General features: G+C 43.7%; 2 protein-coding genes across 5 annotated transcripts in view; both read left to right on the top strand.

The window, feature by feature from the left end:
• Positions 1-6,097, top strand: part of LOC138952988 (calmodulin) — a 130,553-nt gene extending 124,456 nt beyond the window's left edge. For all 3 annotated transcript variants that reach the window (XM_070324756.1, XM_070324755.1, XM_070324757.1), the window contains 4 exons: positions 46-76; positions 393-536; positions 2,796-3,038; positions 4,522-6,097. In XM_070324756.1, coding sequence (XP_070180857.1) covers positions 46-76; positions 393-536; positions 2,796-3,038; positions 4,522-4,550 — 447 coding nt within the window. In that variant the 3' untranslated portion in view covers positions 4,551-6,097. The remainder of the gene's footprint in view (positions 1-45; positions 77-392; positions 537-2,795; positions 3,039-4,521) is intronic.
• Positions 6,098-8,090: 1,993 nt separating this feature from the next.
• LOC138953851 (protein STPG4-like) overlaps positions 8,091-26,560 on the top strand; it is a 42,975-nt gene continuing 24,505 nt past the window's right edge. Inside the window, exon 1 of one of the 2 annotated variants that reach the window (XM_070325812.1) lies at positions 8,091-8,567. In XM_070325812.1, coding sequence (XP_070181913.1) covers positions 8,439-8,567 — 129 coding nt within the window. In that variant the 5' untranslated portion in view covers positions 8,091-8,438. The remainder of the gene's footprint in view (positions 8,568-26,560) is intronic. The other variant, XM_070325811.1, reaches the window with a different exon arrangement.

Here is a 26,560-nt window from a genome sequence, read left to right as displayed (position 1 = left end):
TATATGGTACTTTTCTAATGGATTTATGTTTGTTGTGTGTTTCAGGCTGATCAACTCACAGAAGAACAAATAGCTGGTGAGTCATTCAGTCAAACGCTGTTTTCAAAAGAAGAAAAACGTATAAACGAGAGAATAAAGAACCACTATATCAAGTATTAATTGCACTTCACATCAGCATTTATTGAGAATTTTATTCTACAGTTTTAATCTGTAAACAATAGTAAAACAGACGACTAAGTTTGCTGTGATTGTGAAACACATGTTAAATGACTGTTGAAAATTTAAGGATAGATATAAATCTATAACTAGAATTGATGGGTGACAATGACATCAACAACAAAGTAAATTTTTAAATAATCACAATTCACTTACAAACTAATTTCCGTGTGCAGAGTTCAAAGAGGCGTTCTCGCTGTTCGACAAGGATGGCGACGGCACCATCACCACCAAAGAACTGGGCACAGTGATGAGGTCGCTGGGACAGAACCCCACGGAGGCCGAGCTGCAGGACATGATCAACGAGGTGGATGCTGATGGTATGATTATAAACATTATTTCTTTATTTTGATATTTCAGCAGGTGCAAATATTTTCTTTCTATATTTTTCTGCTATATAGAGGTAAACTTGCTGCTCCCCAAACTGTGCATCCCTGTACTCTATGCACAGTAGAAGCCACAAAATTCTATTGCAAGAAAAAAGTACTCGAAATTTATGGAGGCGGTCCCGTGACACACTTGACCAGGAAAAAAAAAACGGCACACAATACATGGAAGGCCAAATCAACCGCCCGGTCGCCGGGGGGAGTAAAAAAAATCCGCCGGGCTAGTAGAAATCACCCGGCTGGCCAATGAAAATTCTGGTCAAATGCCACCCTTTTGCCTGTAATAACTAATATTGAGTTGCAAAGCCATATAAACACTGCAGATCAACTGTGGTATCAACCGGGCCAGGGAAATTTCTGCCTGGCTAGTGACTTTCTTGAAGTTACTCACCCGGCTGGCGAGTTCAATTTTTGAGATTTGGCCATCCCTGCAATTCATATTACCCAATATTGCTATTTCATGTTACCTGGATTTCCATTGGTCAATTGGGCAAAACTGAGCTCCGTGCAAAAGTGATATCAACGACATTTCCGTCGATATCGACCACCTCTTTATTGCTTCCCCACTTCAAAAACAAAAACACCTACATTTAAAAACAAACAAATATATATGAAAATGTAATTATCCCAGAATTTAGTTGAGCAAGTGACTAAAGACTTTTTGAAAGAAAAGACATTTTGAAATACTGAAAAGTACAAGAAAAGAGTGAACCAAAAGAAATAATAATCAGAGGGAGGGATATATGGAACAGCCAAAACTGAGACAAATACTTTTGTAAGTTGTTTTTAAATTTAGGTGTTTGAAGTGGGGAAGCAATAAAGAGGTCGTCGATATCAAAACTGATATCGACGGAAATGTCGTCGATATCACTTTTGCACTGAGCTCAGTTTTGACCAATTGACCAATGGAAATCCATGTAACATATGAAATAGCAATATAGATCTGTTATCGTGTGTACCATCACTAGTTTCCAGAAACTGTTCTGCCAGATCTGTACCAACACAAGTTTACAGAGTTAACTGACCAATATGACAATAATGTTATGTGAATGGCTCAGAGTTTACAAGAAAAATCTTATTACTTTGACATGAGCACTCTTGGGATTCATTGTCGGCAAGGAATGTGCCCTCCGAAATCAAGAATAGGAACCTCTTGGTCTTCAGACCCTTTAAAGTTCCACTGCTACACAGTAGACTTAAGGGTCCTAGTCCGTAGGGAGCCTTGTAAGTGTAAACGGCTGAAAGTTTCATGTGAAGATACCTTCCTTCCCTTGTAAACCGCCACAGATCTGTTAAGGGTCATTCATAGAAAAGGGCATTGTTCCACTCTTACAGAACAGAAAAGGGCATTGTTCCACTCTTACAGAACAGAAAAGGGCATTGTTCCACTCTTACAGAACAGAAAAGGGCATTGTTCCACTCTTACAGAACAGAAAAGGGCATTGTTCCACTCTTACAGAACAGAAAAGGGCATTGTTCCACCCTTACAGAACAGAAAAGGGCATTGTTCCACTCTTACAGAACAGAAAAGGGCATTGTTCCACCCTTACAGAACAGAAAAGGGCATTGTTCCACTCTTACAGAACAGAAAAGGGCATTGTTCCACTCTTACAGAACAGAAAAGGGCATTGTTCCACTCTTACAGAACAGAAAAGGGCATTGTTCCACTCTTACAGAACAGAAAAGGGCATTGTTCCACCCTTACAGAACAGAAAAGGGCATTGTTCCACTCTTACAGAACAGAAAAGGGCATTGTTCCACTCTTACAGAACAGAAAAGGGCATTGTTTCACTCTTACACGTTCTGCAAATCATAATCCTGGCTGCTTTCTTTTTATGCAGGGTTAGTTTCCATAACTGACACAGACAAAACGGGTTCTACCAAAAAATGTAGCAAATAGATGCCACTGCCACTGGGAACATTTACAGTGTCAGGTGTTGAAACGCACTGTGCAAAGCTAGACACATGAATTTTGTTGAACTATGAAAGCAAAAAAAAGTGACCAGTTCTACAGGTTGTTGGTAGCTCTATGACAAAAAAATTCTGAGTCCATTTGGTTGCCTCTTGCTGTTCATCTGCGCTGCCCCTTTTTCGCTTTGTTGACAAATTGTAAATACTAATGCAACATCAGCCTGACTTGCTATTTATCGTTTTGCCAATCTCCCAGTACAACTTGTGCTTCTTTCTGTACAGGTAACGGCACGATTGACTTCCCTGAATTTCTGACGATGATGGCACGGAAAATGAAAGACACAGACAGTGAGGAGGAGATCCGAGAAGCATTCCGAGTGTTCGACAAGGACGGCAACGGCTTCATCAGTGCGGCCGAGTTGCGGCATGTGATGACAAACTTGGGAGAGAAATTGACAGACGAGGAAGTGGACGAGATGATCCGAGAAGCTGATATTGATGGTGACGGTCAAGTAAATTATGAAGGTTGGTGTTTCGTTTTTCGGCGTATTTTGGATTTTTGTTTCCTCCCTTTACCCAGTGAATGAATCGCTGAAGCACAAATAAGAGAAAAAGTCTACCCTATAAAGCTGATGACTGTTCTGTTGATGCTATTGATCAAGCCTCGAGCTTTCCCCCTTATGCTCTCTCTCTCCCTCCCCCCACCCCTTCCCACTCCATCCACCCTTACATAACATTTTGAGTAGAGGATGTGGCATGGAATTAATACCAAGAAATTATTTAAAAAGACCGAAACTGGAGAAAGAAAGTAATCGGGGTTTGGGATACTATAAACGTGCCATGCACCTCTGACCTGAAAATTACCAATAGATGCTGCATTCAGTGGGTTAAAAGGCACATCCCATTTAGTTGCCACTGCGTCGCCCAATGCAGTGATTTGGACTTGGAAACCAAAAGCGTGCACCAAACCAAGCACACAATTTGGTTATATGATAAACAATGTAGCTGCAAATCCTAAGGCCCCCCCAAAAAATAGGTGTGGTTACGGTAACATAGCCCCAAAAAATAGGGTAGGTAGGTAGGCAATCACTTTTTTTTTTTTTAACTTTTTTTTCTAATGTGTACAAATTAAACCTACTTGACAGGGAAATAAGTGTGCGACACGGGCGCTTTCGCTTTCATTGCGTTTTTGCACTGGTTTTTTTTTTTTTTTTTTTTTTTTTGACAAATGTAATAAAAAGTTATAGGATCGGCCCCTAAAAATAGGGTAGGTCGGGTTACCGTAACCACACCTATTTTTTTTTTAGGCCTAAGCTCATTTGGCGCCAGTTTGCACCATTTACCGTGTTTGTACATAAACATTCAGGAAGGGGGTTGGCATGGCATATCAACGCATATAAAACGATCCTAATATTGGCCAGTTGGTCCAAAGAGGACTTCACACTCAAAAAGTCTTGTCACTCTGACCCTGTGGAACTCTTGAACTGCCAGGAAGCTTTTATTTATCAGTGATACGGATAATTGTGTACTGTACAAATGATATATATGACATTGGTATGCCTTTTAACCCAAACGTCACTTTATCAAGCCAGTTAAAGACAACTCTAAATGTGTGACACAGATCAGTGAATCAGAAATCTTTTTGATTTTGCTGTCTTGTCAACTAACAAGATGTGTGCATATGCACATACCACCCCTACCCCTGCATATTCTTGTTTCAACGTGGCACGTAAAATGATCCTCTCATACAATGTAACTGCAAATGAGGGCAACCGTAATATGTATAAGCTTACAAATAGTTGAATGTATGTGTGAATTCAGTAAGCTTCATAACTTTACAGTAGGCAGAAATATAAAGGGAAGCAACTGAGACAAGAAGGGGTAAACCAAAAAATCATTCTGCATCATCGGCGTCATCATCCCTACATTCTTTATTTATCATCGATGACAAAAGCAATTAGAGGTTGTGGTAGACAGTCAGTTTCATTTGTGGTTTTGTATGTTGCAGAGTTCGTGACAATGATGACCTCGAAGTAACTGGCGGCAGTGACATCTGGTGAAAGTGGACAGTTTCTTCATTCTGTACATCAGTCTATTCTTTGTTACCTGTTGGGCTCAATGTGTACAGCATACATGTATGCATGGATTGACCGAGCGGCAAGCGTGTGGTTGGATATAAAAAGAATTGCACGCATGAGCCTGTCCGGGCCCCGCAAGCCAGATGCTGTACAGTTTTAAACATATATTGTGTTTCTGCAAGTTGGAAATCAAGAACTCCGGCGTTTTTTCTTACAACTGGTCTTGTGGTTTCCTTTTTGTCTCAGCTTAGACACTTATTTAGTAATGGAGGTTTCCTTTTACTCTCTTCAACTAGTTAGATGCAGTGGGCATGTTATTTTTGTCCACTTTTAGGTTAGAAGCTTGTGGACTCCCTAGGACTAAAGTGTTTGTTCACCGTCCTAGTGAAAGCACAAATGATTTTACACTTCTAAATCCTCTCCTAGTTCTGGTCGTCCAAGCTCGGCTGCAAAATGAGAAAAAAGTTGAGGGCAACAAAACAAACAAAAAAATTAGGGGGAAAATGCCACTGAATAAAAGTCATGAAAGGAGAAACAAACTGAATTATGTGAGTGAATTTTTAAGTTGCTAGTTGTGGCTAATGCTTGCCTCCTGACTACTGCACACCAGTGATCAGACATATCAGATGAAAACGACCAAGCATTCCACTTTGATACACCCATTTTCATCTGGCTTTTTCAGAGCGCAGTTGCAACATTGTGACATTTTAGGGTCTTGGAATCTATCACGGAGGACTTTCCTTCTCTTTCGGAACCTGTCTAAACTTGTGTGACAGCATCTGCCTGAGGCTGAGTATCAAAATGGACTTTCGGCTCTTTCACTCTCGTCAGTAGCATTTTTGGCCCCATGCATTCTCTTCAAGAGTTTTCTTCTGGATGTGTATTGTGTGTTTGTGGTGGAAGCTGATGTGTCGGATGCCCACTGGGCCAAACCGCTGTGGTAGGAATTAAGAGAGGGCTGAAATGAGTGATGCAGGAGCAACACGGAACGGAGAGCGAGAGGAAGAAGAAACGTCAGTCCCAACAGACCACTGGTTTCTGGGAAACAGCACGTCGTGCTACAGTGGTTTGCTGGGCAAACCATTCATCAGTCATTGCACTTGATTCATCTGTTTTGACTGTGTGCATGTAGTCTCCATGGCAACATGTACCACACCTTTTTCCTTTTCCCCCTTGTCTGTCAATCCTGTTGGACTAGCAGAAAAGTTACATGCCTGCACTGGCTCTTGTTTTCTTGCATCAGATCACAATTTTTTCTGTTCCTCAATTGATTTGTTTACCCTTCATTTACGTTCTCTTTTCAGGATTTTTTTTTTTTTTTTTTTTTTGTAATTGAAACTAATTGGTCAGTTTTCATCTGAAAATTTCTTAATAAAGATGTAAATTTTATTTCTAACTTCACCTTTCCATCACTTACATTGAATGTTATTTTCTCTGTTCTCATACATTTTGGTCATGTATCATGGATCTCATTATGTCATAATACACATTGATTCTTGAAAATGTCATTTGGTTCATGTGTATTTTCTCTTCTGTGTGCGTGTACGAGTTGCAGGAAGAGTGTGTGATAGGCTGCTTACAGTAACATGCAACAAGAGACTGTATGTGTACTCGACGCTCTCTGATGCAACTAAGAAAAAGACCACTTGCATTCCGGACAAAAATAATTATCATTTTCCCAAGACGAGTTGACAACAGACAAATTCCGGAAATAACTTAAGCTGCAGAAAGAAAGAGGACAAACAAACCTGCGTGACAAAATAGGCCAATCGCTATTGAGTTGCGTGTCTTACACGTTCTCGCGACAACGTGTAGCCGAACGCAGTTCACTAGTGATTGGCCAATATTGTCACGAGGGTTTGTTTGCCCTTTTTTTTCGCAGCAAAAGTTATTTCCGAATATGGTTAAACCGTAATCGTTACTACCTTACTGTTTTTTCCAGACTCTGGACTTTTGGTCAGTTTCACCTGGATTGAAAATATGTATGGGTTCAAATGTCTTGTTTAAAAAATGGAATTGTTCTGTCAGCCTCCTGTATGTCAAAATTAGCAGGGGTCAGACCAATAAAAAAAAAAAGTGGTCAGTGACTGAAGACCAAGCGCTGAGAACAAGACTGATACATGAAACTATATGATGCATGAACTAGATTACTGATGAATGTAGACGGTTCTATTGGTCGACAACATCTACTCGTTTTCCTAGCTATGCATGCTATCAAAAATCCAAAAACAGACTGCTAAAATTCAGAATTTTTAAAAGACAAGAATTGAAGGTTATTGGAAGTGAACGTTTTATTGACAAAGACAAGAATTGTAGGTTATTGGAATGTTTTATTATTGACAAAGACAAGAATTGTAGGTTATTGGAACGTTTTATTATTGACAGACAAGAATTGTAGGTTATTGGAACGTTTTATTATTGACAAAGACAAGAATTGTAGGTTATTGGAACGTTTTATTATTGACAGACAAGAATTGTAGGTTATTGGAACGTTTTATTATTGACAAAGACAAGAATTGTAGGTTATTGGAACGTTTTATTATTGACAAAGACAAGAATTGTAGGTTATTGGAACGTTTTATTATTGACAAAGACAAGAAGTGTAGGTTATTGGAACGTTTCATTGTTGACAAAGACAAGAATTGTAGGTTATTGGAACGTTTTATTATTGACAAAGACAAGAATTGTAGGTTATTGGAACGTTTTATTATTGACAAAGACAAGAATTGTAGGTTATTGGAACGTTTTATTATTGACAAAGACAAGAATTGTAGGTTATTGGAACGTTTTATTATTGACAAAGCAAAACGTTACATTGACCGTAAATTTCTTTTTTGGGTCAATAATTAAACGTTACACTTCCCTACAATTCTTTTTTTTTTCATTATGCATGTTGTCCTCAAACAGAGCAACGACCAAGTGTGTCCACAGGTGTTCATCTGTATGTCTCACCTGTGACAACGTTAATTAAGGCATTGCTGAAAATTCCCTTTCCCTTAAATGCATACATAAACAAACAATGAACCAAACCAAACATTTCTGCATACTTTTGCTTCATAAATCACAACCAAATCAGTTTGTAGTGTGTGCATGCACCATCACATTATTTATGGTGATAAGACCAAAGTTCACTACTTCGCATACAAAACGAAGCAATTTGATGTAGCAAGAAAAAACGAAGGGGAAAAAAACATACATATGGATGACGTTAAAACAGATCTGTGCAACAGGAAGAAAAACAATAAATTGTTGTGGTGTTCTGGTCGGTTATGAGAGTGTGTTTGAGAGAAACGTTGGGCGTCATTCAGAGCACAATAAACACACAAACATAGAATGACAAAATAACTAATGCGACACAAATGAAGAACAACAGATCGTTCGTATGAGCAGAGATGAAATAGAAGAAACTGTATCAAAAATAAGAGACCGCAGGCGAGCAGACGACGAGTTGCGGCTAAACAGGAAGTCACGTGACTTCACCAGCCGGAAAGAGACGGTAACCCAGGACGCCGCGCGAAGCAGCCAGCGCGCGCAGCGAGCACTGACTTCTGGATCGAAGTTAGCTGACCCTACGAAACGTTCACTTTACTTTGTGCGGTCTGCACGCTAATAGAAAACGCTAAAATCAAAGAGAAATATAGAAAAGGGGTCCTTCTGTCGGACAGGCAATTGGGAAAAGGCGAAAGAAACTCCATTGAGCGACTGGGTATGTTGAGCGGGCTGACTGGCCAAACTATTCGCGTGCAGTGAAACCGAAACAAGTGGATATTTCACAAACTATGAGGAGTGAGGTGTAATTTGTTGTGTCTCAAATCGGTGATAGCAATCAATCCTCAAATACAAAACAATGGCGACGGTAACATTCAGGGGAGATTTAGCTCGAGACCGACGACGGTCGGAAAAGATTCGACCCCGGGACAAAATACTGCCCCGCATGACTGACGACAGCTTCAACCACCACAAGCACCCCTGGGAGGTAGGCGCTGGGCTTCTTGTTTATACGCACTGTGTGCTACTCTGCTTTCCTCGGTATCAGACGTGGTCAATGGCACACACCACTATGCATGCAACTATGATAAGCACAAACACACCCGCTCACGCACTCACATACGCACGCACACACATCTCTCTCTCTCTCTCTCTCTCTCTCTCTCTCTCTCTCTCTCTCTCTCTCTCTCTCTTTACCTCTCACACACCGCCTACACACACACTGTCACGCACGCACTGGTGACACGCGCGCACACACACACAAACACACACAAACTGAACAGAAGGAGAGGGAGAGAAATGTATGCACACATACACAGAACAGTTGACACGAACAAAGACAGTCATTTAGGAACACACACCCCTCCCCCCCTCCAAAAACACACATCAATCAAAAACGATACCAAAACAAGCGAACAAAGAAACTGAGAAATATATATACTCACGAAAGCGATAGTTTCGAACAAAACACAATGAATTTGATGTCACTGTTATACTGGCTGAAGGGGGGGGGGAGGGGTTAGGGTATTGCATCTTAAACTACCGCCGGGTAAGACTCAGTAATGCATTAAAATTCATATTCACCTGGGTAATGGGAAGATGATCATCTGATTTAGTAGAGAGAGTAGTTCCAGAATAACAGTTCGATCAAAGTGAAGAATAGAACAGAGAAAGACTTACAAACCCCACCCCTGTTACGAAAACGAAGTATAAAGAGCCTACTTGTGTACAGTCATCCGGAGCAATGAAAGAGTAGTCATGCATCAGTGGCTACACACTTTATTCACCATTGAACGCTGAAAAGCAAGTGACCCACAATGTACTTTTAATAGACTGGCTGTCACGCGTGTGTGCCCCACCATAAAACAATCTGGGCGGTCTTTCTGGTAGGCTCCGGGTTAGGACTACATGCGTCTGTCTGTGTCTGTCTGTTCCCCAAACTGTCCGCGACAGTTCAAATCGTCACCATACATGGCAATGATCACATTCACAAGCATGCACTACCGTAAAGGAGGCTCAACCCTACAAAAATCCATGTGAATATTCAAAAGAAATACATCTCTTCCTCTTGTGTTCAGATACGTTTCTACGACAGACTACAAAGAATGACTCATAATATTAACGATTTCTTACACTGGGTATGTTGAAATTGAGTTTTCGTCCTCCTAAAAACCTGTGAAATGCTGTGTCATTAACTCGGGATGTGGATTTTGTCTGAATGTAAGGGCGCGTGTGCGTGTGTTTTATATATATATATATATATATATATGTGTGTGTGTGTGTGTGTGTGTGTGTGTGTGTGTGTGTGTGTGTGTGTGTGTGCGTGTGTGCGAGCGTGTGTGCGTTTTACATGTCCATCTGACCGTAGGGCGCGGTCAAACGTGTTTCAGTACTTTCAAAACGACAGGTGAAGCTCGCTCCTATTTATGACGTCGAAGGAAGTGTGAGAGGGGACTCTGGAGGGGGAGGGGGGGGGTACTTTAATCGTCTAGGCGAAGGTACAGCCACTCAGGCTGTGCGAGAGTATAAGGGGTTGAGAGAACATTTTTTTCTTCGTACTTTTTGAAGACTCAAGACTCAAAAGATGTTACTGTCCTTATAAAACAAGGAACATTGCCTCGCAATGTCAGGCGCTTTAAAACACAAAATACATCTCATTTCCTAACAGTTTTTACCCTGGTTGGTAAGTCTAAAATTAATGCTATTTTTTCACATTCTGCCCACGTCACGAGTCCATAGCTGACGTTCTCCTCGGCTGAAGCACGGTGGTTGATTTGAGTCGTGCCAGAGCAGACAGGAAGCAAGCAACAGCGGTCACCTAGCAAAGGCATCGACCCATCTATCCATCAGTCAGTGCCTGTTGTGGTCTCCGTCTCTCAGCAAATGTTTGAACAGGAGATCGCTTGTCACTTTAACTCTCTGGCTTTCGTCGCTCAATGTTTGTGTGGAGGATTGTGCATTGCTTTAATCTTTCAGACCCCCTCTTGCTCTTCTGTCCGCGCTCAAACTGATACAATCTCCGTTCCAAACATTGATATGCTATAGTCTATGTTGAGAATTGCGTACTTCTCATTGACGTCAATTTACTGAACTTTTTAGAGGCAACCTTGTGCTCATTTTAGCCAGCCTTGGAGGAATGAGTGAGGAGGTGATTTATCAGAATAAAAACGAGTAAGTCCACTAAAGGTGTTGGAGGAATGAGTGAGGAGGTGATTTATCAGAATAAAAACGAGTAAGTCCACTAAAGGTGTTGGAGGAATGAGTGAGGAGGTGATTTATCAGAATAAAAACGAGTAAGTCCACTAAAGGTGTTGGAGGAGAGACGGGAGGAGGCTGCGCTATTATAACTTGTCAAATGATCAGTCATGCGTGGTCATGTGATCCGATGATCGTGTCAGTTTGATAGGTACCGAGAGCAGTTAAAATACATTAGGTTTTAAGAAGGTAACTAAATGTACACAGTCATACAAAAAATAAAAAATCCCAATAGAGACCCCTCCTTTTTGCGACCGATTTTGCTGGAAATTTTCAAAGTCGGTAGTTGGAGGTTTGACTGTATTGGAAGTTTCAGTCAGCATGTTATAGTACAGATGATGAAGAGCAGAGATCGATGCCTCACGCGGTTCCACCACCCACAAGAATAAACACAAAATGTCTGATGGACAGACACGACCCGTTCACAGTTTTAAGTCAGCCGAACGATGATCTATGGCAACAGGCCGACTTTTCGTAGATTAAAAATGGATCGCCGTGTGATGGTATCATCGGGCTCAAAGTAACAGTCGTCACCATTAAAAACGGATCATGAAATGGTATCGGACTCAAACCCCGCCGGCAACAGTCACTGGTGATGGCTGACATATCGTGTGTATGACAGTATCGATTTAGTGACTGTGACTGAAACACGTGCTGACACAAGCTCTCAGACCACTTTCATCATGACTATGTTTTTATAAGTACTGAGTAGACTTACCTCTAACAAATCGCCAGAGCGACATGAAGCAGGAATGTAACATAACGACTGACGGCGCTCTCAGGGGATGACAGCTACAGTGGACGACTGAGGGCGCTCTCAGGGGATGACAGCTACAGTGGACGACTGACGGCGCTCTCAGGGGATGACAACTACAGTGGACGACTGACGGCGCTCTCAGGGGATGACAACTACAGTGGACGACTGACGGCGCTCTCATGGGATGACAACTACAGTGGACGACTGACGGCGCTTTCAGGGGATGACAACTACAGTGGACGACTGACGGCGCTTTCAGGGGATGACAACTACAGTGGACGACTGACGGCGCTCTCAGGGGATGACAACTACAGTGGACGACTGACGGCGCTCTCAGGGGATGACAACTACAGTTGACGACTGACGGCGCTCTCAGGGGATGACAACTACAGTGGACGACTGACGGCGCTCTCAGGGGATGACAACTACAGTGGACGACTGACGGCGCTCTCAGGGGATGACAACTACAGTGGACGACTGACGGCGCTCTCGGGGGATGACAACTACAGTGGACGACTGACGGCGCTCTCGGGGGATGACAACTACAGTGGACGACTGACGGCGCTCTCAGGGGATGACAACTACAGTGGACGACTGACGGCGCTCTCAGGGGATGACAACTACAGTGGACGACTGACGGCGCTCTCAGGGGATGACAACTACAGTGGACGACTGACGGCGCTCTCAGGGGATGACAACTACAGTGGACGACTGACGGCGCTCTCAGGGGATGACAACTACAGTGGACGACTGACGGCGCTCTCAGGGGATGACAACTACAGTGGACGACTGACGGCGCTCTCAGGGGATGACAACTACAGTGGACGACTGACGGCGCTCTCAGGGGATGACAGCTACAGTGGACGACTGACGGCGCTCTCAGGGGATGACAGCTATACAGTGGAACCCCCCTTTCAGTTAAGACCTCCACAAATCTGAGAAAATCAGGTCTTAAAATAGAGGGAATCTTTAAATGGAGGTAACTTGACACAGTTTATGAACAGAACATGTGAACTTAAAGCACGGTGTGAAAAGAGAGGAAGTCTTAAACTGATGGTCTGAAAGGGAGCTCCGCCGTATCTCGGTAAGAAGCATGCCGCCGCCGATCATCATCAAAGTTGTACATGTACCATACACTGACCGTCATTACACCGGCTACGGATCAGAACCGCTTGAAGCCTGCCTTTCAGGCTACTCCCCTGAGAGCACCGTCGGTCGTTATGTTATATTCCTGCTTCATGTCGCTCTGGCAATTTGTTCCTGCATGTAGCACTGGCATGGACATACCTTTGTAGCATGTCGTACATGCCTTTGTAGCATGTCGTACATACCTTTGTAGCGTGTCGTGCATACCTTTGTAGCATGTCGTAATACCTTTGTAGCATGCCGTACATGCCTTTGTAGCATGCCGTACATGCCTTTGTAGCATGTCGTGCATACCTTTGTAGCGTGTCGTGCATACCTTTGTTACATGTCGTCCATACCTTTGTAGCGTGTCGTGCATACCTTTGTAGCATGTCGTAATACCTTTGTAGCATGCCGTACATGCCTTTGTAGCATGTCGTGCATACCTTTGTAGCGTGTCGTGCATACCTTTGTTACATGTCGTCCATACCTTTGTAGCGTGTCGTGCATACCTTTGTAGCATGCCGTACATGCCTTTGTAGCATGTCGTCCATACCTTTGTAGCATATCGTACATGCCTTTGTAGCATGTCGTCCATACCTTTGTAGCATGTCGTACATGCCTTTGTAGCATGTCGTCCATACCTTTGTAGCATGTCGTCCATACCTTTGTAGCGTGTCGTGCATACCTTTGTAGCGTGTCGTGCATACCTTTGTAGCATGTCGTACATGCCTTTGTAGCATGTCGTCCATACCTTTGTAGCATGTCGTGCATACCTTTGTAGCATGTCGTACATGCCTTTGTTACATGTCGTCCATACCTTTGTAGCGTGTCGTGCATACCTTTGTAGCATGCCGTACATACCTTTGTAGCATGCCGTACATGCCTTTGTAGCATGTCGTGCATATCTTTGTAGCGTGTCGTGCATACCTTTGTAGCATGTCGTAATACCTTTGTAGCATGCCGTACATGCCTTTGTAGCATGTCGTGCATATCTTTGTAGCGTGTCGTGCATACCTTTGTAGCATGTCGTACATACCTGTGTAGCATGTCGTACATACCTGTGTAGCATGTCGTGCATACCTTTGTAGCATGTCGCGCATTGTCTTGCCCGGTGTGTGACAGTGGCGAATAGTTTAGTGCAGTGACTGAACTCTGAGGGTCTAACTACATGTACAGTGCAAACAGCGCTTCGTGACAGAAAACGGGCGTCACTGAGTCTGTGGAAACTCGAATACTAAAAAATTGATATTAGCCTCTTCTGTGTCTGTCTCTTCCGGGCTCTCTCGCCCCCCCCCCCCCCCCCCCACCCCCACCCCCTTCACGTGGTCAAACACACTGACCCTTCCCACTTCCCAGCACCCTGACCTCAACGGACATACGATGGTACTGGGTATTCCGCCTTTCAACCAATCAGCTACAACACATCCACATCACTTGAAGGCTATTAAAAATTTAAACTTCTCTCGGAATCCAGATCGCAAAGCAGCATTTCGGTTCTGCTAATCAGTCAAGCGTCTCTTATTGAGGGTGACCGTGCTGAAACATCAGGGTCCAAAAAATGATAAAGCGGAACAGTCTCTTTCTAGATTTTACGTCTCAGAGTCAAGGTCAGTAACTCATAATGACGCGAACACTTACAACAACTTTCTCTATATTAATTTCGAGCTTGCACATTGAGAAATAAGCTGAAGCGGAACTGAGAAAAGCCAAAGCCAAAGAGGAGTGATGAGCAGACAAGACAGGAGTAGTCGGTGCGGCAGACCAAACAAGCCCGTTGCCGTGTTTACCGACACAGGAATACCTGTACATCAAGTCAACGGAACAAGGTCTTGCCGCGCCAAGACGCTGCACGTGCGATGCAATACACAGCGACCGTTTCGCGCGGCTTGCACGTCACTGGAGTCTGTAGCGTAATGCCACTACGTGTGAGAACAGGGGCCCGAGTTGTGATCCCTACCAGACTGGAGAATGCTGAGGGTGCATGGAGGGCCACACTTGTGATTCATTGTTTGGGTTGCCAGCTTTTTATCCCAGTCGGTAGGAAGGCCGTGCGCAGTGATGGTGTTTTTTTTCCTCATATTGCATCACAGCCTATGATGTCAGTTCTGCAGTTTGGCGCAGCGCGGCCGGCCTTGGCGCATAACTGACAGTAATACACAAATGTCATCACTGCAGTGCGGATTGAATAGGATGCAGATTGGTGCATAGCTTCAGTGTTTTGTTGTCGTGCGCAAACTGAGTCTTGTGTCAGTAGTAGAGACGAGTACCAGGTCATAAAGGCATTATAAGTTGTTCTGTATACGAGTTGAGTATTTTACTGCACCAGCTATCTTGATGGGCGCGGACAATTGCCAAGGACCATCAAAAGTCAACAAGTATGTGTGGGAAGTGTGTGTTTTTGCACATCCAGAACCTTACTGATTTGCTTCTCTTTTCCGAATCTTTCGCAACCCCCCTCCCTCTCTCTTACCAAGACCAAATTTAACTTGAGCGAGGTTTGACAAATGGCGCAGCAAAGTGAAGTATACGCTGGTAATAAGAAGAAAAAAACCCGTTGAAGCAACACGTTCGATGTACAGACCTAAACGCTGACAGACTAAGTCAAACAGATTTATGAGCCCAAAATTCGTACGACTTGAACGACGAAATGACTGTGACGGGCAGAGATAGATGTATTTCAAGGCAGAAAGATTGTAAACAAGTTTTGTAATTGTGTTGTGAGATCATAGATCGCGGACTCGTGAATGTTCGAAGCATTAGTACTCTCACAAACACGTTCTGGTGCGGAACTATGATGGGGAGGGGGTGGGGGGGGGGGGGGGGGGGGGGCTTTCATCGGCTTATGATCCTGCACTCAGACGTGCTTTTTCAGTTCACACAAATGAAATTGTGCCGGGTATTGTAGCAATATACACACTGTATACACACTGTTGTGTACACACTGCTCTCTCAGAGGACAACAGCTCTAACCGCTTTTCGTTTCGTGTGCTGTGTTTAATCAATGTCGGTGTTACGTATGGTCACTAGACAACAGGGAATTGCGTTTCCTGTTTGACGCATGACTACACTGCACCGATCTTTGCATGAAACACACACACACACACACACACACACACACACACACACACACACACACACACACACACACACTCTCACTCTCTCCATCTCTTTCTCTCTCTCTCTCTCTCTCCCTCAGTCTATCTCACACACTGACTAACTCTCACACACACACACACACACACACACACACACACACACACACACACACACACACACACACACTGTGACACAAACACGCGCTCGCGCGAACACACACACACACACACACACACACACACACACACACACACTCTCTCTCTCTCTTTCTCTCTCTCACAAAGAAAATAATTATGAATCTCAGCAGGCCTTGTCAGGTGGGGATAATCTGTGCAACAAACACAACATGCACTCGCTCGCTTCGATTTGGTCTGGCCCCGACATGATCAATCTCTTTGTGGCGATGAGACCAACACTTTACGATCATAGATCATACAGGCCTTGGCCAGATCCGCTAGAGCGCTTTATCTCCAATGCTGGAGTCCCACGGGACGGTATAATATCAGTGCCAGCAAAAATAACTTTGATGGCTGTGTTTTGATGCTGCGTTTTTCTGGGCGTAAAGCTTCTCTTTTTCTGGGTACGCAACTGACTGTGCTTTGAACTTCGGTTTGTGACAAATGACTGGCTGTTGCAGAGTAACATGATTGCTTGTGATGTTTGTTTGTGTGTACAAATGACTGGCTGTTGCAGAGTAACATGATTGCTTGTGATGTTTGTTTGTGTGTACAAATGACTGGCTGTTGCAGAGTAACATGATTGCTTGTGATGTTTGTTTGTGTGTACAAATGACTGGCTGTTGCAGAGTAACATGATTGCTTGTGATGTTTGTTTGTGTGTACAAATGACTGGCTGTTGCAGAGTAACATGATTGCTTGTGATGTTTGTTTGTGTGTACAAATGACTGGCTGTTGCAGAGTAACATGATTGCTTGTGATGTTTGTTTGTGTGTACAAATGACTGGCTGTTGCAGAGTAACATGATTGCTTGTGATGTTTGTGTGTACAAATCTAAAAACAGATAGACTGCTAACGTTTCAAAATTCATTTTATTTCATAAATTTCATATGAAATATAAATAATATAATTATGGTATGTTTGCTTGTTTGTTTGTTTCATGTTGTCACGTTCAGTAATTGTGAGCACGGATTCGGAATCGTAGGTACGCAGCCTGGACTTGACTTCGCTGCACCCAAATCCAAAACAGATAACTGCTAACATTCCAAATTAATAATTATTTTTTGTATAAAAAGAAAGATCATTGCTACGACCAACTTTGAAACATCTCAATCACATTCGAAGATAAGTGGCATAGAATCATTATTTATGTGGTGTGTCTCTTGTTTGTCCTGACTTTAACATTACGCTAACTTAAGACATAAGACATACGATCATTTATTGTCCATACAATTAATTACAATAGCTGGAAAATTGTAGTTCATCTGATTTTAAAACAACCAAAACAACATATGACATTCATTTCATTTCATTCCCTTGACCGATCTGGCCGTCGGGGGGGGGGGGGGGGGGGGGGGGGGGGCATGAGGGACGTCGAGACAGCAGTCCTCTTCCATTCGGGTCTGTTCTGGGCCGTTGTGAGCAGCTCATCCATGGGAAGCGAGGTCCATTCCTTGACATTGTCTGTCCAGCTCTTTCTCGGTCGGCCACGGCGACGACCACCCTCCAGAGTTCCCTGAAGTATAGTCTTGCACAGGGAGTCGTGCCTGGTGATGTGACCGAACCAGACAAGCTTGCGTCGTTTGACAGTTGCCAGGAGGGGTTCCTGGGGTCCCACGAGTGCCGTTGTTGTGTTCCGCACGTACTCGTTCGTCTTGTGTTCCAAGTATGAGATGCGCAGCAGTCTGCGCAAGCACTTGAACTCGAAGGCTTGGATCTTTCGTTCTGTTTCGGCTAGTAGTGTCCAGGTTTCACAGCCGTAGAGGTCGGGTATGACATATGACAACAACCTTAAAAAACAAAAATAAGAACAATAAAACATACGAAGTAAGAACACCCAAAGTACTCCAGACAGGCACGTATGATACAACGAATAATGTAACAAAAACGAATAATGTAACAATTGTAACATTATTCGGGGGCCGCCCCCCGAATAATGTAACAATTGTTACATTATTAGTGGCGGATGTAGCTTTTCCTTGAAATTGCTATCGAGATTTTCTCTGTAAATATATTTCAATATTGCTATTGCATATGTTACGTGGATTTCCATTGGTCAATTGGGAAAAACTGAGCTCATTGTAAAAGTGATATCGACGACATTTCCGTCGATATCAGTTTTGATATCGACGACCTCTTTATTGCTTCCCCACTTCAAAAACAAAAACACCCAAATTTAAAAACAAACAAATATATATGAAAATGTAATGATCCCAGAATTTAGTTGAGCAAGGGACTAAAGACTTTTTGAAAGAAAAGACATTTCTAAATACTGAAAAGTACAAGAAAAGAGTGAACAAAAAGAAATAATAATCAGAGGGAGGGATATGGAACAGCCAAAACTGAGACAAATACTTTTGTAATTTCTTTACAGTAAATACAAAATGTCCAGAGAATTAGCAATATATCTAACATTGACTGACTGTGTGATGATATCTTCTGCTATTGGTCTGTTTCGACAGTGATATCAAAATCTCGACCTCCGGTCTCGATTTTGATATCACTGTCTCAACAGACCATAGCAGAAGATATCATCACACAGTCCGTCAATATTGGGTACTAGGAAATACTAGACTGATAATTATTGTGATGCACACAAATTCGTGCGAAATGGTGCGAATGACCCTTCACCCAGTGAGGTCAAGAACTAAGGGTTTATAAGAGTGTCCAGGAGAAATTATTTTTGCTTTCTTACATTCGAGGTTTTTCTTATCGGGAGACTCCGGATATAAGAAATATTTTTCTCTTATCGGAGGAAAAACAAATGTCATCATATTTTTGGAAATGCATTGCATTATATGCTCGCAGGCAGGTGCATGAATGTGTCTGTGATAATGAATGTTTATGTTTGTAATGTGCGTGCGAATTAATATGTGTATTTTAATGTGTTATTCTCGACTTGTAGTAGGGTTTGGGACATAGCACATGGTGGCCGCCATTATTAGCCTCGGATTTCCCATGTGGGGCTTCAAACCTGTTAAAATACACGTGGAAAAAAACAATTTTGGACAGGAATTCAGATAAGTGTCGTCGCGGTTTTGTTTGCTTGTTTTGGGATGGGTTTTTTTTTCCGACATCAGGTCCAATCTTTTTCGTTCTGTAATTTGTTCTTTTCTTTGATTCTATGTTCCTAAACCTTTATTCGTAACTAAAAATGTGTCTAGTTTCTAATGGAGTTCCATATCGATACAAACCGACACATATTTTGCAAGCACAAGAAGAGTAATTGCTATCTGAGTGTAAATATTCAGAATTATGTACAATACCAATGAATAATTATACATTGTTGTTTGCTTTTTTAAGATAGAATTTCTGTTTATTGTTTTACCAATATTTTTGTTTGTTACAAGAATAGAACAAAAGGTCAATGAAATCTATTTCTCTAACACAATACGAGCTATGTTAAATCTGCACTATGGGATATTTATGGAATGTAGTACGAAGGCTACCACAACGCAACAGTCTTAATCTTGTTTCTTTCATTAAACTGGGAACATTGTTTTTGTACAAGCTCGAAACCGAATTTATATTTCCAAAATATTGCTGTAATAGGTTTGCCTACTGTGTTTTGTTAAGGATTATTCGGATCTGCAGGGAATTCATGAAAAACGTTTGACAGGCCAAGTGTCATTTTACCACCATATCATGTACCATTAGCTCCACATCCCATTTTGGAGCTATCCCGTTTCGCCTTTAGCCCAAACCCCCCCCCCCCCCCCCCCCCCCCCATCCCATTTTCGCGAAATTCCACAGGCCAAGTGTCATTTTACCACCATGTCATGTACCATTAGCTCCACTTCCCATTTTGGCGCAATCCCGTTTCGCCGTTATCCCATTTCGCCCCCATCCCATTTTTGCGACATTTCACATGCCAAGTGTCATTTTACCACCGTGTCATACCACTAGCGAACCGCAACACGGTGGCCTAGTGGTAAGGCGTCCGCCCAGTGAGCGGGAGGTCGTGGGTTCGAACCCCGGCCGGGTCATACCCCGAATAATGTAACAATTGTTACATTATTCGTTTTTGTTACATTATTCGTTGTATCACACGTCCGCCACATCCATACTGCACACACACACACACACTCGCACGCCTTCTGCTTATCCGAACCAGTTCGGTCAACAACATAATGTAGGACCTAACGAACGGCAGATGCATGCCCCGCTACATTTATTCTCATTGCTTTAGGCCAATAAACCCAGATGAAAACACACTTTTTATTATCCGCCATTCCCCACATACAGTCCTACACTTTTCGCCTCTAGACCGAGTGACTGGCTCCAAACGATTTTAACAAACTGTGAGCCCCCCCCCCCCCCCCCTCTCTCTCTCTCTCTCTCTCCCGCTTTCCGTCTCTGGTAAACACACACACACACACACACACACACGTACACACACACACACGTACACACACAAATAACGCACAAACACACACACACACACACACACACACACACACACACACACACAAACACACACACTTCAAACCTTCCTTCTTTTTTTTCTTTTCTTGGTCAGCATATTTTTTATACTCTTTCAAACCTCCATAATTTCGATCAGTTTATATTTCCCCTAATACCTCTCTCCCTCTCAGACAATGATGATAATCGAACCATTCCAACCATCTGAGCTAAACACTGACGCCCCCAAGCGCAAGTGCCAGCACTAATCCAGAGTCAATGTTTAAACTTTGAAGAGGCTCCTACGATAGTATGCGTAAACACTGTCAAACACATCTGTAAACAGCGCGGAGCCTAGGGCGAGAGCTTTCACGTTTATCAGTCCGTTTGCAGATGGTATGAATGCATCATATTGTCACTGTGCCAAGATCACAGAGAGGGGCTGCGGAGTTATATCTGACACTGTTGAGTCAGTGTATGTAATCCTATAATGAGAGCAAAGTCTGCATTGCAGAGAGTTTTATCTGACACTGATGGGCCATGATGAAACCCAAATCTCACACAGACTCAGTGAGCAATCTCAGTGAGCAATCTCAGTGAGCAATCTCTGACACCGACGAGTAGTAAGAGCCAACTCTTGGGCAAGCACAAAGTTTCCCTCGTGTCTTCAAAGTTACATAAACGCACTGAGAGTTTTAAGGAGCCTTATTGAGAGATATTGCGTCAGACTATTGCGCTGTTCTTGTTTTACAGCGAAGAAGAAAACCAGTCGTAAAGGTATACGTAATCTAGCAGTACATTCAACGAGCATGGTATTGTGTTGTAAAGAGGGGTACAATGTGTTTCAACACCAGGGCCGGACTACCGGGGGGGTTATGGGGTTGCGCAACCCCCCCCCCCCCTAGCCTAAACATGTACCTTACTTATTTAATTTTTTTTTTATTATTGCTTATTTTATGCCGTTTCATGCAAGGAGCGACCATTTTCCTATCTCAGAATATGACCTACCCGTCAGCTTCAGGGGGCAAAGCCCCTGACCCCCACAACGAGGGGGGGGGGGGGTTTCTAGGGTTTCCGACCCCCCCCCCCCCCCCCCAGCCAAAAAATAAAAATATTGAATGAGGTATGCATTTCTTTATTTTACATTGAGTTTCAATTTTTGGGGTATTAATCAGTGACAAAATCTGCTGCCTGAAACTGGTAATGATCATCCTCAGAATGCACCAGATTGCACCATTTTGCATCCTTTTTTTCAAAATTTTCCGGGGGGGCATGCCCCCGGACCCCCCTAGCAAGCTAGGCGCTTTGCGCCGTCGGCTCGGCGCTCCGCGCCTTCACACCCATATCTTCACAATATACTTTTGAAAAAAACCAGTCATAAAATGAACTGATCCGCCCCTGCCGCCAGGGGGGATGTCTCCCTGGGCCACCACTCGCAACCCCCCCCCTCCTCTTCGCCTAATCCGGCCCTGAACACTGAAAGGCGCCTTCAGAAAAGGGCTTATACTTTTATTGCGTATGTTCTGTTTTTCTTTTACCTGGGAGAGATCAGACAATCTTATTGCCCTTGTCTCTCGTCGCCCGCTTCCTCTTTGTCATTGTATCCACTTCTTATTACTCTCACTCTCTTTCTGGCCTTTTTGTCATTGTATTTTTCTTCTTTTCTTCTTTGACTTCAGTGTCTTTGTGACCATTGTCATTACTGTTGTCTTTGTTTGTTTGTTTGGGCGGGGATGTAGCTCAGTCGGTAGCGCGCTGGATTTGTATCCAGTTGGCCGCTGTCAGCGTGAGTTCGTCCCCACGTTCGGCGAGAGATTTATTTCTCAGAGTCAACTTTGTGTGCAGACTCTCCTCGGTGTCCGAACACCCCCGTGTGTACACGCAAGCACAAGACCAAGTGCGCACGAAAAAGATCCTGTAATCCATGTCAGAGTTCGGTGGGTCACGTATAGAAACACGAAAATACCCCGCATGCTTCCTCCGAAAACGGCGTATGGCTGCCTAAATGGCGGGGTAAAAACGGTCATACACGTAAAATTCCACTCGTGCAAAAAACACGAGTGTACATGGGAGTTTCAGCCCACGAACGCAGAAGAAGAAGTTTGTTTGTTTTTGCGTTTTTTGGTGTGTTTTTTTCCACTTCAGTTTTGTTCCCGGCCTTTGTCGTTGTCTTCTTCTTTTTCTTCCGTTCTCCTGTAATCCCGCTCTTTTTGTCGTCTTTTTCTTCCGTTCTCCTGTAATCCCGCTCTTTTTGTCGTCTTTTTCTTCCGTTCTCCTGTAATCCCGCTCTTTTTGTCGTCTTTTTCTTCCGTTCTCCTGTAATCCCGCTCTTTTTGTCGTCTTTTTCCATTGTCTTTGTCTTTTTTCATCATTTCTTCTTAACTCCTCTTCATTTCCGGTCTTAATCATTGTCGCGGCAGCCTTGTCCAATCCTTGGGCTGTCCTTATCCTTGTTCGTTGATTGGTAGCTCGAGTGCAAGCCATAGTCCGCACATGCAAGACCATCATCCGGCTTTGCGCGCTGGTCGGGTAAATACTTCATCGATGAGCACAAGGCCGTTCCTTCATTGTCAGGTGGATAGCGGAACGAGTAGAGGGAGTTTCCAAGACGAGAGGGGGGTAGTCGAAGAGGAAAGGAGGAGAGAAAACGTGATGGGGGTGAGAGGGGTGGGGATGGCATATCGGATGACCAAGAGTGGAAACAAGAGATAGGAGGCAGTTGCAGCTTACCACTTCAGTCTCTGTCTAAAAAACAAAGGGGAAGATAGCGTTCTGAATGCAAACAAGAACAACAAGTGAGGTTATGCCGAACCACTCTATACTGGCGCCTTAGAAAATAAGAAGCATCAAGATGAAGGAACAAAAACTATTTTCAGCTTCTTGATATTTCAGTATCAAAATCGTTGGTTCATTTCAATACAGCCAGGTTCTTGGTGACTGGTTCCACATGACTCACCCGTACTGTCCTTTTTAGACATATTTAGAGTTTTTACTTCCCTTTGTTTCTTTGATCTTGTCGGTAACGCTCTGCCTCACGTGACTTGGTTACAACAACAGTGTCTGATGAACGACCGAGTGGTCATTGTTTCTTCAATAATGCAAGTTCCATCCCGCCTTGTCGTATGGGTTAAGTGTCTGCCGTGCGTGTAGGAAGGGACCTGACCAGGTCCTGCAGGTCGCGTAAATGAAGGAGGTTGTGTGACCGGTCACCGCCCAAGGCTGTCCCAGGGAATGGACTCTATCACACCAACACTGACCGGAAAAGGAGGATCAATTTTTCGGCAGGAGACTGGCGGTTAACTGTACATCGCAGTAATCTTTATAAAAAAAAAAAAAAATATATATATATATAAACAATTAAAACAAACAGACAAACAGACTGAAACCTACACACCCTGGAATATACGGGGGTATTACGAGACAGAGCGCTATTTTAAGATCTGAGAAACAAAGGGACGGCAAACGCTCTAAATGCATGATGTACAACAAGAGTAATTGATGACGATGAAACGGTTGCTTGTTTGTTCCAATGCTTGTTTTTCTCTGGTTAACTCTCACTTACTCGAGTCACTCAAGTTACTCGTCATGCACATGTCATGCGCATTTAGAGCGTTTACGCCCTTTGTTTCTCAGATCTTTACATCGTATTGTATTGTCTTGTGTAATAAACAAGTAGATGAGTTGTTTTAATGGTATTGATATGAGAGGGGAGAAGTGGGGAAAAGATAAATAAGAGTCGGTAGGTTGGTCCTTTTTATATTTTATTTTTTATTGAAGTTTGTTTCTCATTAATAGGTAACATGCGCCTTGAGTCGCCTTGTGTGGTGAGATATGTGCGCGATATAAATTCTCGTAAATAAAAATGAATAAATAAAAATTTTCAATTTAGAAGTAAGGACCGGTTGTAAGAAAAGGCGTCGCCTTAAACCTCTATCCTTGAAAAATAAAGTTCCATCATCATCATCATCATCATCATCATCTCTCAAGTCTCTCTCTCTTTTTCTCTCTCTCGCATGTCACTAGTGTAGTTTAATTTTGTCGATCACACACACACACACACACACACACACAAGAGCAATCGGTTCTCCTCGACATAGCCTTGAACTTAATCCTACACCGACGGCCGCGTTGAGACATCTACCTGGTGAAAGTCAGTCCCCACCCCGTCTACCTGTCGGTCCTCCTTCCTCACTTCTTTAGCCGCTGATGAGTCCCCCCCCCCCTCCTCCCCTCCTTCCCTCCCCCTCCTTCCCTTCCCTTCCCTCTGTCAGTTCCATCAGACACCATTCTTCTATCCGCCAGTCTACCACCACGAAGTTCTACATTTTGCATCTCAGGTGCTGTAGGTATACTCTCTCTCTCTCTCTCTCTCTCTCTCTCTCTCTCTCTCTCTCACCCCCCCTCTCAGTCTCTCTCTCACCCCCCTCTCTCTCTCTCTCTCTCTCTCTCTCTCTCTCTCTCTCTCTCTCTCTCTCTCTCTTCTCTCTCTTACACGGACACAGACACACAGAAACACATACACACACGTAAGCACGCCGCATTGGCACACACACGTACGCGGCACGCACGCATTGGCACACACACACACACACTGACACACACACACACACACACACACACACACCCATCCCCCCTCCTTCGCCGCTTTAAAAAGGCAGGTAAGGTAGGTAAGTTTACTCAGACACGCTCCAACCCACAGACATGGAAACTCTTTTCTGGGGCCCCAAACAAGCCTGCAGTGGGCTATATATCGCTTCGCACTGCTGTGCAGAATGAAACGCAGCCCAGAGCTGCCACTCTTCCATAAAGATGCCACAGCAAGGCAAACCGCAGGCAGTCCCGACAACGGCCCGAGCCAAAAAATCCACCATTTATTTCCGTCTCGCACACAGACAAGCCTTTGAGTTGCGACAGCTTGGAGTAATTTGAAGTTAACGGGAGAAGTTTTTTTTGCAGCCGGGATTTTTTATGTGCTGAAGTCAGTAAGAACGTGTTTTCGGGGGAAAAGAGCTAGGGAGACAGAGAAAGACAAGATTTATCGTTTGTCTGTAAGTGTGATTATCTGTGCATCTACCTGTCTGTCTGTCTGTCTGTCTGTATCTTTCATCGATAAGACACCTGGCTTTCCAGGCACTAGTTATGTTTGTGTTTGAGTAATTGCTGATGTGCGCCGGCTTGTAGGCCTACATGCTTGTGTTCGCACATGTTGCCGATTTTGCCTCGCCGCATGGAATCAAACAGAAGGTATCCCAGTCCCAGCCACAAAAAGGAGTCCGTGACAGATGCACATGTAAATGAAATATAACTTTGTGAGATTCCATTAAGTTTGGTGGGGTAAAAAAACAACGCGTATGAGTAAAAGGGGAAGGGGGGGGGGGGGGCTTTCGCTGTACGCTCGGATTTTGTGAGAAAAACTTGCAGGCAGATCAGCTGTTTATTGCATTTTCTTCCCACTGTCAACACCGTGATTTACAAACCACCAATCAAAGACGCTCTGATCGAGTGACTTTGGATATTCGGGGCAATAGGTCTGACCTCTGTACGATTTTGACTGGACGGTGTTTGGTCAGGGCTGCCATGCCTGGTGACCTGAAATGCCACTCGTCCCTCTGACTTCGTGTCCTGTACATAAGATAGCAAATAACTTTGTCCGTAAAGATGCAGCACACATTAGTGAACTTTTGAAACTACGATTTGCCGGGCTTAGCAGTTTTTTTAAGTGATAGATGCCTGAGGCGCCATTGAAAGCCCAGGGGGGAGGGGGGGGGAGAGTCTACAGTGCAGGTATCTGGGAGCTGCACTGTCACTTCAAAATGCAAAATGATGACTAACTGTGCCTAGTTCTTCGCTAAGGATTGCGCAATAACAAGCTTTCTTTACACTACGACTGATCACACAGACAAGTGACAGGTACCGCCGCCGTTGCGATGCATGGGGGGTGATCTCCCAGACTCGCGAATGATGCCAGCGCGGCACGTGGTAGCCGTTAAACAGTTTACCTGATGTGCATGACAGCTGTGTACACTGCTCGTCATCGCCGTCAGCTAGACCTGTGACTGGGCGCCGGTGTACCGATCTCACTTTTCGCATGGCCCTAGTTTTCGCATTCTGAAATGTCGCTTCCTGGTCAAATTAAAGAGGTACATGTACACTTATTGGAGGGAGAAA

This window comes from Littorina saxatilis, linkage group LG17 (assembly GCF_037325665.1).
Source record: "Littorina saxatilis isolate snail1 linkage group LG17, US_GU_Lsax_2.0, whole genome shotgun sequence".
Taxonomy (NCBI): domain Eukaryota; kingdom Metazoa; phylum Mollusca; class Gastropoda; order Littorinimorpha; family Littorinidae; genus Littorina; species Littorina saxatilis.
This window is presented reverse-complemented; position numbering and strand designations above follow the sequence as displayed.